This window comes from Vidua chalybeata, chromosome 24 (assembly GCF_026979565.1).
Source record: "Vidua chalybeata isolate OUT-0048 chromosome 24, bVidCha1 merged haplotype, whole genome shotgun sequence".
Taxonomy (NCBI): Eukaryota; Metazoa; Chordata; class Aves; order Passeriformes; family Viduidae; genus Vidua; species Vidua chalybeata.
The window spans coordinates 1,883,735-1,896,775 of record NC_071553.1 but is presented as its reverse complement, the minus strand read 5'-3'; the positions used below and the strand labels follow the sequence as shown (position 1 = coordinate 1,896,775).

Genomic DNA, 13,041 nt, shown 5'->3' with positions numbered 1-13,041 from the left:
GCACTCCTGGGGGACCCAGGATCCCCTTTTAGTTTCTTCCCACAGCCTCTGTGTGCTGCCTTCCAGAGTGTTTGTGTCGGCCTTGGCAAGGGTGGAGAGGGACAAGATGCTGATGTGCTTGTCCTTTCACGTGACCTGCTTGAGCAGGAGGCTCCTCTCTGCATGGGAAGACATCATCAGCATCCTCTGACTCCAGGAGATCCCAGAACACATCTGCCCCTGCTTTTGTAGTGCTGGTCTCTCTCCCCTGCCTGGGTCCTTCCCATCCCTTCCTCTGCCCTCAGATCATTAACCTCTTCGTGGCTGTCATCATGGACAACTTTGACTACCTGACACGGGACTGGTCCATCCTGGGGCCCCACCACCTGGACGAGTTCAAGCGGATCTGGGCTGAGTACGACCCCGAGGCCAAGTGAGTGTGGAGTGAGGGTGGGTGGGCAGCATGGAGAGGGTGTTCCATGGAGGGGGACACAGGCACAGCAGGGTGAGCTGTGGCACTGCCTGCGAGCCAGGTTCCAGCATCTCAGAGGTCAATGTGGACTTGCCAGAATTGATGCAGGTGTGATAAAAGCCATCAGGAGATTTGGGAATGTAAGACTTTCAGTTCCCTCTTCATCCAGCTGTGGTGAGGCTGCCGACCCTTCCCATGCCACTGCACACCTTCACCTGCTCCTGGGGAGCAGCTGCTTTCCCCAGGAGGAGCAGAGGGAAGAGCAGGGATTTGCCCAGCACAGGAGCACGGGGCAAATCCCAGGGATCAGCCCCCAGAGCAGCTCCCCAAGGCACTGTCAGGCAGGTCTGCTGCCTCACTGCTGAGCTGGAGTTTCCTCTGCAGGGGGAGAATCAAACACCTGGATGTGGTGACTCTGCTGAGGCGCATCAACCCTCCCCTGGGCTTTGGGAAGTTCTGCCCACACCGTGTAGCTTGTAAGGTAAGAACCAAGGTGGTGACAAGGTGTGTGAGCACAGGGACACCTTCCCCAGGCTGTCACTGTGTCCTCCTGGCAGGCTGAGAGTGACAGTCCAGCCAGCTTATACCCTGCTCTGACCTCTCCTTTTTAATGAGGGGGTGTATTTGGGGGGCAAGGAGAGGTGCTACTGACAGAGCTGAGGTGGTTCAGCTTCTGAAGATCAGGACTTACCTGTGCTCACCTCCTGCTTCAAAGGGATGGGCTGGCTCTGCCCAGAGCCCTCATTGCAGGGGACTTCAGGCCACAGTGCAGCTGGTGCAGGAGGGCAGTGCAGGGCCTGAGCATGTGGCCCTGTCAGCTGGGCTGTAGAACTTGTTTCCAAGAGCTGATGGTGCTTAGGGAGAAGGAAACCCCAACTTTCTTAGGCATTTTTCCTGGCTTAGCTCATTCTGAACAAATCTGTGTGAGGCTCATGTGCATGGGCAGGAGCTCAGGCACTGGTGTAATCCCTCCTGGGTTTTGGGCAAACACATCAGGAGATTTCCAGACTCCTCACAGCAGCCTGGGACACGTTTTGGAGTGGGGAGTGCAATGCAAAATGACTCCCATCTCTCTGAAAGCAACTGGGAGGGTTCAGCCTGGAGAAGAGGAGGCTCAGGGGGATCTTCTTGCTCTCTACAAGTCCCTGACAGGAGGCTGAAGCTGGGTGGGAGTGGATCTCTTCTCTCAAGTAACAGTACAAGAGGAAACAGTCTGAAGTTGCACCATGAGGGGTTTAGGATGGATATTGGGGAAAACTTTCAACAAAAGATTGGTTGGGCCCTGGGACAGGCTGTCCAGGGCAGAGGTGGGTTTCTGCCCTGGAGGGATTTAAAAGCCATGTGGATGTGGTGCTTGTGTACATGGTTTTTCTGGTGGCCTTAGCAGTGCTGGGGGAACTGTTAGACCTGATGATCTCACAGTTCTTTTCTGCCCTAAACAGTTCTGTGATTCCATGATTTTCTCCCATGGCACCCATGCCCCTGTAGGTTATTTCCCCCAGCTCTAGCCATGACGTGCTCTGGTTGGGACCAGGGATGTCACTGCCTCTGGCAGCTGTGGTACCAGGGCTGATAGGCCAGGGAGCTCAGGCACTTGTCTGTGGGATCAGACCCTTGTGGACAAACCCTCAGCCCTGCTGTTTTTGCTGTTATCTCTTTGGGCCAGAGCCCCTGGGTGCCTGCATGGCCCTGGAGGATGTGATCGGCTGATGGCCCACGTGAGGCAGCCCTGAGGGGTGAACCAGTGCCAGCAGTGCCACTGCTGGGCAGGGCAGGCAGGGCTGGGAGGGCTCCATGCCCTGAGCAGACCCCTGGCCAGGCCTGGGGGCTGCCAGGCTGCTCTGTCCCCTGGCCCACAGGTGTTGGTTTGCTGTGCAGCGCCTGGTGTGCATGAACATGCCCCTGAACAGCGACGGCACCGTCACCTTCAACGCCACCCTCTTTGCTCTGGTGAGGACAGCCCTCAAGATCAAGACAGAAGGTAAGCAGTGATCCTGGCTGCCTCTACAGCCTGACAGGGAACCTTCCTTGTGAGTTTCCCTTGGTTGACTTTCACATAGATTGAGTTTTGCTGTTGTCTAGGACCAATTGAATAACGACCAGGCAGCAATGTGACATGAAATTCACATAGAAGACATTCAGTGTCAACATTCTAGTGTTGCCTCAGACAGGAGAAAGTGCACATTAGGTTTGGAAAGAAGGACAGAGTGATAGAGCATGATGAAAATTTTCCACTGTGCGTGAAAACCAGCCACAAGACTTTTAATGGAAATCTAATGATGTTAAGCTAAAAGAGAGCTAAAAAGAATGCTTCATTCTTCCAGCAGCTGAGTATTGGGAGTGAAGATGTTGAGAATCAGGAAAAACCTCTGGTTTAAAACAGATGGGAGGACAAATTGTGGTTACTGCATCTGTCCACAGCTTGTTTTTACAATTCTCAATACCATAATATTACAACTGTCCTCTGTTGTACAGGAGCAGGTATGGTGCAGTTCCTTCACTTAGAAAAGCCCACTTTCTGTAACTGGGTGTGGTTATACACCATTCCCCACTGGCCAGGGAGCTCAGGCACTTGTCTGTGGGATCAAAGCCTGTGGACAAACCCTCAGCCCTGCTGTTATTGCCCATGCCAGGGCCAGAGCCCCTGGGTGCCTGCATGGCCCTGGAGGATGTGATCAGCTGGTGGCCCACGTGAGGCAGCCCTGAGGGGTGAACCAGTGCCACCAGTGCCACCAGTGCCACCCTGAACAGCTTAGGAGCAGGGCTGGTCCAGCTCCCATCCTTTGAATTTATCTTCGGGGAGGTGCTGCTGAGCTGCACAGAGCTGGGGTGGTTCATCTCCTGAAGATCAGGACTTACCTGTGCTCACCTCCTACTTCAAAGGTGTGGCACCGATGGGCTGGCTCTGCCCAGGACCCTCATTGCAGGGGACTTCCAGGCCCCTGAACTTAGCTGTGCTGGGGAGGAGCTGCTTTCCTTTAGCCCTTCCTTGCCAGCAGCATAGTTTGCTGAGCTTTGCTGTGGGAAGGTGTCCCCCCAGCTTGTTATGGGAATAAATCACACGGGACTCCATTTTCCTCATGGTGGAAAAAGCCCATTCTTTACTCACAGAACTGGTTTTTATACAGTTTTACAGACCTCGTGTGGGACTCCAATTGGTCAGTAGCTGTCTTGCCAATTACTTTCACTGGTTAGTAACAAGTTGTTATTCTGTATTGATTGGTCACTCAAACCCCCAGGGTGTACGTGCAGGGAAAGTTGTTTGTGAGAGACAGAAAAATTAAAACTATCTGACGGTGTAAAACCAGTTTATACAGGTGCTGGGTGTATGTACAGGTGCTATTCCTGTTTTTCACCCAGGAATAGATTGTTATGTTAATGAACTGCTCACACCAGGATTGCTTTCACATGGGAACTTGCATAGGGGTAGCCTGACAAGGCCAGACAGTGATCTCAGGAGAGCAGGCCTGATTTTATGAAGCCTTTATGATTTTTCTACCTTAGTGCAACACTTGATTCTCTGCCTGTGCTGTGAGCAGCTCTGGGCTGGGCAGCTGTGGCAGGAGCCAAGGCCAGGCAGTGGTGGGCTCCTGGGATCAGTGTCTTCCAGCAGGGTGCCATGGTGCTTCCCTCTGGCTGGGGTGGGAGCGTGGCAGCCTGGGAGGAGCACAGGAGGTCTTGGAGGTAAACTGGGATTTCGGGAATGCAGGAGCACCGAAGGGGAGGTCAAAATCTGTAAAGTGCTCTGGCTAAAATCAAAGCCTCGCTCTTACTAAGCTCATCTTGGTTGGGTGGGGAGACAGAGAGGAGCTGTCACACCCTCCAGGACACTGGCCAGGTGTTCACAAGCTTTGTCTTCACTCCTGCTCACATCCCTGGGGATGAACTGCTCTGTCCTGCTCGCTTTCCACACAGGTAATTTTGAACAGGCCAATGAGGAGCTCAGAGCTATTATCAAAAAAATCTGGAAGCGAACAAGTATGAAGCTTTTGGACCAGGTCATCCCACCTATTGGAGGTATGTCACCAGGTGTCCCTTCCAGAGGGACAGAGCTGCTCCTGGCCAGGGTCCCACTGCTCCAGCCACGGGGATCTTGTGACAGGCAGAATCATCATGTTGGTTTCCTCCCTGCAGATGATGAGGTGACAGTGGGCAAATTCTACGCTACTTTCCTGATCCAAGAGCATTTCAGGAAGTTCATGAAGCGCCAGGAGGAGTATTATGGGTACCGGCCCAAGAAAAACCCTGTGGAGATCCAGGTTGGTGTGTGGGTGGTGCTGGAGGGGAGATTCTTCCTGGAGGCAGGCAGGGAAGGGAAGAGGCTTCCCCCAGCCTGGGGGAGTCCAGGGGGCTCAGGGAGCTGCAGGGAGCCTGTGCCTCAGGCCTTTGGAGGTGAGGTGCCCCAGGTAAACCAGCACTGAACTGGCCATGAGTCCCAGCACTGAGTGGGACCTTGGTGTGCAGGCTGCAGGTGACTCAGAAAGCAGAGGAGGGTTTTGACTCTCTGCTCCACTCACTCCAGTGTAGCTCTCTACACTGGATAGAGGATCTGCACTTGGTAGAGGATCTCTACCCTTGGCAGGATCTGGTGCCTCACCAAGTAGTTTTAACACCTGGGAAGTCCCACCCCAGACCACTGTCTGTGCCAAATGCTGCTCATCCAAGCCCTTACCCAGCTGCTCTGCTCCAATCCCAGGGTCTTGTCCCTCCTCTGCCCTTAGCAGTGTCTGCAGCTCCATGTGAAGGTGTTCTCTCAGCCTTTCAGAGCAGCAGGTGGAGGGGGGGTCAACGTGGCTGGCTTTGAGTGGGACCACTGCAGTCAGAGAAGCCTGCACAGCAGGCCCAGGGGGTGCTGGCAGAGGATTTCTGTGCCTGGCCAGAAGGCTGGGATGTCTCTAGCCTCTCCTGACTTTGCAGGGAGGAAGTCACCTGTGGAGATAAAAGACCAGGCCCCAAAGTTGCAAAGCAAGGAAAAGAGCCAGGTCCCAGATCAGGGATGGAGGCCCAGCCTGCCCTTGGCTGTCACCAGCCTGAACCTCCATCAGGGTATTCCCTTTTGTGGGACAGCATGAGCCCAGAAACTGAGGGACAGCTGTGGGACAGCAGCTCAGGAGCAGTGTCACCAAGCACAGGCAGCTGCAGGCTGTGACCCGTGGCCTGTCCTTGGCAGGACACCTGGCAGGGGGAGCGTGCCTCACCATGCTTCCCTCTCCAAAGACCAAGGTGAGGGTGGTGGCGTCACCCCAGCCCTGCCTTCCTGTCCCCTCCAGGCTGGGCTGAGGAGCATTGAAGAAGAAGCTGCTCCCGAAATCCATCGGGCCATTTCTGGGGACTTGACTGCAGAGGAGGAGCTGGAAAGAGCCATGGTGGAGGCTGCCCTGGAGGAGGGGATATACAGGGTGAGTTCAGCCCTCAGGGCACCACAGTCTGCTGTCCCAGCAGCCCTGATTTCAGAGTGCTGGTGGTGGGTCAGTGTCAATTTCTCTCAGGGTTCCTAAGGTCAGGGTGACCCCAAGAGATCGTAAAGAGTCTTTGCTTCCCTAGCCCGACGCAGCCAAAGAAGGGAGCCTGGAATGCTCCGATTGCACTTTCAATGTTGTTTATTTTTTCTTATCTATGACATTCTTTCTCTGACCTGCCGGGCTCTGCCTAGCAAGGAAGCTGTGGCCATCTGCCCCCGAGCCTTGAGTGGCTCCCACCTTATGTACTCAAAACTACGTGTGTATGTTTACAATTTATTACCAGTTCCCATCACCTGTGTTAGACTGTGAATCTCTACCTTAAACCAACAGAAAAGTGTCACCATCACACCAAGACATGGAGGACAAGATGAAGGAGAAGGCTAGGACATGCCCAGATCCCTCCATCTTGTATCCCCTTGAACCCCATTCTAAAAATCCCCAAATTCTACTTTTCCACCCTGTGTTAGTTCAAATATCACACTACTCAAACCCTTGTAACTTGTAATACCTCATACAAAATTGACAGTTTTTTTCCACGGGCTAAAATCGAAGCCACAGGTGTTTTTGACTTCATGCCAAGGTCCCTAAGCTCCCTGCCAGGGTCTTGAGACAGCCAGGGCAGCCAGAGGGATGTCCTGGGTTCCGACAGGTCAGCTTGGCTGCTGGCACTGGGGGACAGTCTGCAGGGTGTGGGCCACAGGGATGAGCAGCACTTCTGTCCTTTCTGTGAGCATCAGAACATCCTAGTTGTGTCATCTTGGGCAAGCTGCTCCCTGCCTCAGTTTCCCCTCTGCGAAAGGACCCAGCCCATGTGGCTGGCAGGGCTGTGTTGGATATTTACCTGCTGCTTTGGAGGTTCCCAATCACACCTTCTGCCAGGCTCAGGTGGGACAGCTCTGGTGTCACAGGAACTGATTCACTTCCCACTCCCTGGGAGCCTCAGAGACAGCCTGGGCAGCTGTGGGGTTGCAGAGTTCTTCTGTGTCCAGAGGTGCCCCCACCTCAGGCTGTCCCGCAGAGGTGACAGGATTTGTCATGGGCTGGCTTATCCCAGTGCTGCTTGTCTTGGTTTGAAAAGCCAGGTGTCTGCTAAGGAAGGCTGGAGCCTCCCCTGAAACGGAAAATGCAAACCCCCTCCTCCAAATTACTATAATTTTGAAATTAAGGGGCTCTCAGGCAAAGATGTGGGAGTAGGAATAACAGTTCTTTAATAGGAAAATTAAAAATACAAATGCAATAGTACAAAAAAGAAAACAACACTGCCAGAGTCAGAGCCTGTCCTGGCAGGCTGTGGGTCAGGGTGGTGGCAGCAGTGCCATTCCATGGGGGCTCAGCCCTCCTGCAGTGCCAGCTGTGCTTCTGCTGGAGCAGGATCCTGGACAAGGCTGGAGTTTTCCTCTGAAGCTCCAGGGCTGCTGGGGATGGGCCTGGGCTCCCTCTGGGAATGCAGTGGGGCAGAAAGCTGCTCCTCTGGGAATGCAGTGGGGCAGAAAGCTGCTCCTCTGGGAATGCAGTGGGGCAGAAAGCTGCTCCTCTGGGAATGCAGTGGGGCAGAAAGCTGCTCCTCTGGGAATGCAGTGGGCAAAGGCTGCTGTGCTGTTCCAAGGTCAGATTGGATCCAGGTAGGAATGCTTGGCTCCTCCCCTGGGCGGAGCCTCTCCCCATGGGATGATGGAATTTTCTCAGCCATGCAGGGACACTCACTGGCCATGAACAGCAGAGATCTCCTGGAGGGAGGACTGGCTGTGGGAGAGATAAAAGAAAATGCCCCATGAACAGCAGAGAACTGCCCCAGCTCTGACAGATGGGAAGAGAATGCACACCCCCATTTCCAACCTAAGACACTGCTGCATGGCCATTAACCCTCAGTGCCTCAGTTTCCCCCCCCCTGGACAGTGGAGCCTTTAGGACCACATGGTCTGCAAGGCCTGAGCAGAGCAATCACTGTTTTGATGTGGGAATGGCCCCAGAGCAGCCTGGAGCTCCAGGCTTCCCCTGATGCCCTCCCTGTTGGTTGCAGAGAACAGGTGGCTTGTTTGGCCAGGTGGACAGCTTCATGGAGCCCAGCAGCCCGCTGCAGCCCCAGGTGGCCAGCCAGAGGCCCCTGCAGTTCACCGAGGTGGGCAGTGAGGACCTCGACTCTCCTGTGTTCCTTGATGACTTCCCCCAGGAAGGCAACACCAACATCAACAACGCCAACAGCAGCAGCTGGCTGCAGGGGTAAGGGCGCTGCAGGTGAGGGGGGCACTGCTGGCCCTGCCACTGTCTGCCCTGGGGCTGTCCTGGCAGCTGGCTGCACCCGGGGCTCCCGTCCCATCATCCTTCATCTCAGTGCCATGAGCATGGAGGTGGGCAGCAGGGCTCCCGGGATTGCAGGAATCTCCCCTCCCCCTGACCTGCCAATCTCTGAGGGCCTTGGCCCCTCAGGTTGGGGCCACCAGCACGTGCCTGGGCACAGGCAGAAGGGACAAAAATGACCAGTGTAAGAGGAGGTGCTTAGTCCTGCTTCCTGGGGTCTCCACCCTGTTCATCCATCCTACAAGTCTGTCCCCCCAGGCTGGGGGAGGTGGGGAGGGCTGCACCCCCAGGTGGAGCTGGGCTCAGTGTGTGGTCCCCAGCCAGGCTGACCCACCTGCCTGCCCTTGCCAGGGTGCAGTATGAGGATGAGGTGCTGAGGAGGACGTTACCAGCGGCACGCAGGCGCCCGGCCTGGGGTGAGTCTGGGCTTTGTTGTTCTTCTGGGGGACTGGGACCAGCCCAGGGCCAGGGCAGGGGGAAGGGGCTGATGGTGGTGGGTGGAAGGAGGAGATGCAGGCCCCAGTAAGTTGGAGGTTTGCTGAGAGCACTGAGCACAGCAGGATCTCTCTGGAGAGCTCCAGGAGACCCTTCTCCCTCCTTCCACCCTTTGAGCTGATGAAACATGGAGACAGTGCCTCAGCCTGGGGGAGCACTCCCCATCCCAGGGCACCAGGGCCACAAGACCATGTTCATTTCCTTAAACACGGACTTTGGGTGCTGCTGAACTCCTAAATCCTGTTTCCCCCAGTCCAGCAAGCCCGGTCCCATCTCTGTTTGTCAGTGGTGTCCTTGCTCTTGTACCCATCTGATGGATGTTGAGATGCTTGAGTGAGTCCAGAGGAGCACAACAGGGCTGGTGAGGGGCTTGGAACACGAGCCCTGTGAGGAACAACTGAGGGACCTGGGGGTGCTCAGCCTGGAGAAAAGGAGACTCAGGGGTGGCCTTATCACTCTCTACAGCTCCTGAAAGGTGGCTGTGCTCAGGTGGGGTTGGGCTCTTTCTCCAGGAGCTGACAGAACCAGAGGACACAGTCTCAAGATGAGCCAAGGTTGGATAGGAAAAGGTTGGATATTAGGAAAAAGTTTTTTTACAGAAAGAGTGATAAAGTTCTGGAATGGCTGCCCGGGGAGGTGGTGAAGTCACCATCCCTGGCTGTGTTTAACAAAGCCTGGATGTGGCACTGGGTGCCAGGGTTTAGTTGAGATGTTGGGACTGGGTTGGACTCAATGATCTTGAAGGTCTCTTCCAACCTGGTGATTCTGTGATTCTGTGAATTCTGTGATGTCCCTACCCTTCCCTCCCACAGAGCACAACCGCCCCATACCCATGGAGAGGCTGAGCAGGAGGCGAGGGGCCCACTCTGGGGGTCTCTCATCACCAGGGCCACTCCTCCCCCAGCAGGTAAAAGGGACAGTGCATGTCAGAGGGGACACAGTGTAATGTGAGGGACACAGGTGAACCTCCCTCCCATCCTGGGAATCCTCCCTGCCATCCTGGCACAGCTGTGCTGGGAAGGAGCCCCTCTCCAGGCTCATTGTGTGAATCCAGCCTTGCTGGAGCTTTTCTCTTGGATCAGCCCGGAGGTGGAGCTGGGCTCCCTCCCTGCTGCTGTAACAGCCATGGGAGCTCCTCGAAGCTGGAACAGTTGGAAGCACATTCCTCTGGCTGCCCAGGGCAGGCAGAAGGGGTGCATCAGATTTGCCCCACGCTGCCTTTGCTGCCCTTTGCCTGGCACGTGCCAGGGCAGGGGGCCAGGGCTGGTTCCCAGCTCTCTGTTCACATGGCCCTGCTGGTCCCATTTTGGGGGTGCCCTGGACCCAGGAGCTCCAGCAGGATGGCATTGCCTGTCCAGGCACTGGGCAGGGACAGGGGCAGCCCCCACACTAACATAGAAGAGATCTTCCCTGGACACTGTCCCAGCACATGTTGCACCTCTGTGCTACTCTCACCCAGCTGCCCACGGAGGATGGCACCATGGCAGGAGCAGCATCCAGCTCAAGGTTCCAGCAGAGGGAAACTGGTGAGCCAGGAACATCCTCCACCCCCGCCATCACCTTCCTCATTCAGGAGGTAAGGCAAGGGCACATCCCCTGCAGGGATGGCAGGAAATTGCAGGGATACCATGCTTGTGCCATGATTGGAGACTGGGGGGCACAGCTTAGCCACCAGGACAAGCAGGAGGTGTGTGCCAGCACAGAGGGCAGAAGGGAGGAGAAGAGGGTGGGTGGGTGCCTGCAGCCAGGGCAGCTCCCCAGGCTGAGCACCCAGGCTGTGCTCTCATCCTCTGCACAGGCTCTCATCTCTGGAGGCCTCAGGGCTCTGGCCCAGGACTCGTCGTTCCTAGCAGTGACCAGGGATGAGATGGCAGCCAGCAGCCAGCTGGAGATGGATGAAGTGGAGAAAGCAGCCGTGGAGCTGCTAAAGGGAAGAGAAACACTGCAGGGCACAAAAACTGGCTCTGCCCCTCTGGACAGCTCAGCCGTGCCTCCAGGCAGATCCGCAGGGCTCGGTGCAGCTCCCTGCCAGAAGAGCGTCACTGCCACTCGCCTCTGAGCTGCCCACTGCAGTGCCCAAGGTTCTGTCACAGCGGGTGCAGGAGCAGAGCCACACTGTTCCTGTTTCTGCCCGGGGTCCTGAGGTACTCTGGCCACCTGTGGTGTTACTTTTGGGACAGGTCTCTGGGGTGCTGGTGCAGAACAGGACAATGCTGTTCCAGCGGGGTCTTGCAAGAGCTGGACAGGTCATTAAAGTGTTCCTGCTGTGTGACTCTGGGTGCCCCTGCCGTCCTTCCTCTGCCACCCTGCCTGCACCAGGGTGTAGCCAGAGCTGGCAGTGAGTCATGTGGCAGCCTCCAGTCCAGCCATTTTGAGGTTGACAGGCTCTGGGGATCTCCTGAAATCCCAGCAGCTGGACCCTGCATCCTCAAGTCTCAGCTGGAGCCTGTAGCCTCCTGCCTGCAGCTAAATCTGGCCTGTGAGGAGATGTGCCAGGGGCTGGGCAGCAGAATGGGGCCTGGGGCTTTCTTGGCTCCCTGTCCCAACTGTGTGTGAAGCTGGGGATGGGGCAGAGGTGTGAAGGCATGTTCAGGCCGGGGCAGCAGCCCTGGGGCTGGCCAAGAGGAGAGCTGGACACTGTGATGCCATTTCTGCCCCTTCCACTATCTCCACGCTGCACTCTTGGGGTCAGGCATCCATCCCAGTCCCTGGGAAGGTCTCGTTCAGCCCATGACATCCATCCCACAGCTCAGTGGGGCACGGGCCAGGAGGGTGTGGAGCTGTTCCTGCCGTGCTCCCAGCACTGCCTGCGCTGGTGCTGAGCAGCAGCCGAGGTTGTTCCTCTCTGGGCTGCCCAGGGGGCCCACAGTGCCCCCCATGGGATCGGGGTGCTGAGCTCTGGGGCAGCCCCATCTCCCAGCCCAGCTCTTCAGTGGGATCTGGCTCCCCAGGGCCCCCAGCCCGGCCTAACTGGGAACTGGGGGCTCTTGATCACCTAATATATATTAAAATGCAGAGAGTGGATGGGTCCCAGGGGAGGAGCCGATCAATGAGCCAGCCTACTCCCCAGCATGGCTTTTATTGCCTCCATGAGGGGAACTGCCCGAGTTCCAGCTGCAGCCTGAGCACCAGAGCCCGTGGCAGCACAGCTTCCCCCACAGCATGCAGCCAGCAGAGATGGATGGGGTGGGGAAAACTGCTGCATCCCTTCCTCTTGCTCCTTTGCCCTGGGGCAGGAGCTACTCCCTTGACACTCCCACCCTCACACACGCACTGGTGGAGGTGCACGGGGCTGGCTGGCAGTTCAGCTGCTCTACCAGGGCATGTCAAGGACACCATGGGGTGAGTGGTCGTGGTCTCCTGGTGGGTTTGGGGAGATGCAGGACTGCATGCATCACTTGCCAAGACACAGGGGTGGTCACTGGAGGCTCTAAACATAAAGGGTGACACTATGGTGGGGACAACAGCACTGTGCTGGGGGCTCTGCCCCCTCTGCTGCTGTCTGGGGCTGCGCAGGGGATGATTTGTTCCATCTCTCAGATGTGTGGTGTGTCTTTCTTAAGCTGATCCTAGCTGAACTGGGGACAGATGTGATTTGTGGTACAGCTGGCATGTGGGTGGGAGTAGGAAGAGAGAAACATCATGGCACAGTCACTGCCCTTCTCTGCCTGGAGCTTCAGTGGGGAAGAGTCCAGCCTCAGGAAAACCAGCAGCTCAGGGTGGGACCTGCACCGTGCACCAGGTGTCCTTGCAAACGTGGGACAAAGAAAGAGGAATACCAGCTCCTGACAACCTTGCAGGAAGCCAGACAGGCCATGTCCTGCTGACCCCCATGATTTTGTACCAGCATACAGCGTCCTGGGACTTACCCATGCCAGCAGAGCTGAGGAGCTCCTGCAGGATGCAGAGTCCTGTGCACGTATGGCCCGTGGTCCTGGCACCTTGGGAGGGGCAAACATGGGGAGGGGTGAAGGTACCCAGACTGCAGAGCAGAGGGCGGGTTCTGGGCTCTGTGCTGGGCACAGCACTGCCTCACTAGCCATCGGCCACCAGCTGCTAGCCACCAGTGCTGGCATGTCCTGGCTATCCCTTTCCCAGGATACAGCCTGGACTCAAAAGAAAACTGAGTGCCTCAGTTTGCCCTTGTGCTCCATTGCTATTTGCCCTGACTTGGACACCAACCTGCAGAGCTGGGAGTCCCCTGTAGGTCCCACCCCTGCTGGGAGATGCAGAGCCAGGGCCTGGCTGTGTCCGGCTGCCATCGGCCCCAGCAACGTGAGTGCAACTCAGGAAAGCCAGAACAGGGACTCCTTCAGCTCCCCAGTGCTTGTCTGT

General features: G+C 56.5%; 1 protein-coding gene across 1 annotated transcript in view; it reads left to right on the top strand.

The window, feature by feature from the left end:
• Positions 1 to 10,958, top strand: part of CACNA1S (calcium voltage-gated channel subunit alpha1 S) — a 56,102-nt gene extending 45,144 nt beyond the window's left edge. Inside the window, exons 34-44 of the mRNA XM_053963952.1 lie at positions 285 to 412; positions 836 to 932; positions 2,330 to 2,432; positions 4,367 to 4,468; positions 4,586 to 4,710; positions 5,722 to 5,850; positions 7,934 to 8,133; positions 8,563 to 8,627; positions 9,519 to 9,613; positions 10,166 to 10,282; positions 10,505 to 10,958. Coding sequence (XP_053819927.1) covers positions 285 to 412; positions 836 to 932; positions 2,330 to 2,432; positions 4,367 to 4,468; positions 4,586 to 4,710; positions 5,722 to 5,850; positions 7,934 to 8,133; positions 8,563 to 8,627; positions 9,519 to 9,613; positions 10,166 to 10,282; positions 10,505 to 10,765 — 1,422 coding nt within the window. The 3' untranslated portion in view covers positions 10,766 to 10,958. The remainder of the gene's footprint in view (positions 1 to 284; positions 413 to 835; positions 933 to 2,329; positions 2,433 to 4,366; positions 4,469 to 4,585; positions 4,711 to 5,721; positions 5,851 to 7,933; positions 8,134 to 8,562; positions 8,628 to 9,518; positions 9,614 to 10,165; positions 10,283 to 10,504) is intronic.
• The last annotated feature ends 2,083 nt before the right edge of the window (positions 10,959 to 13,041 follow it).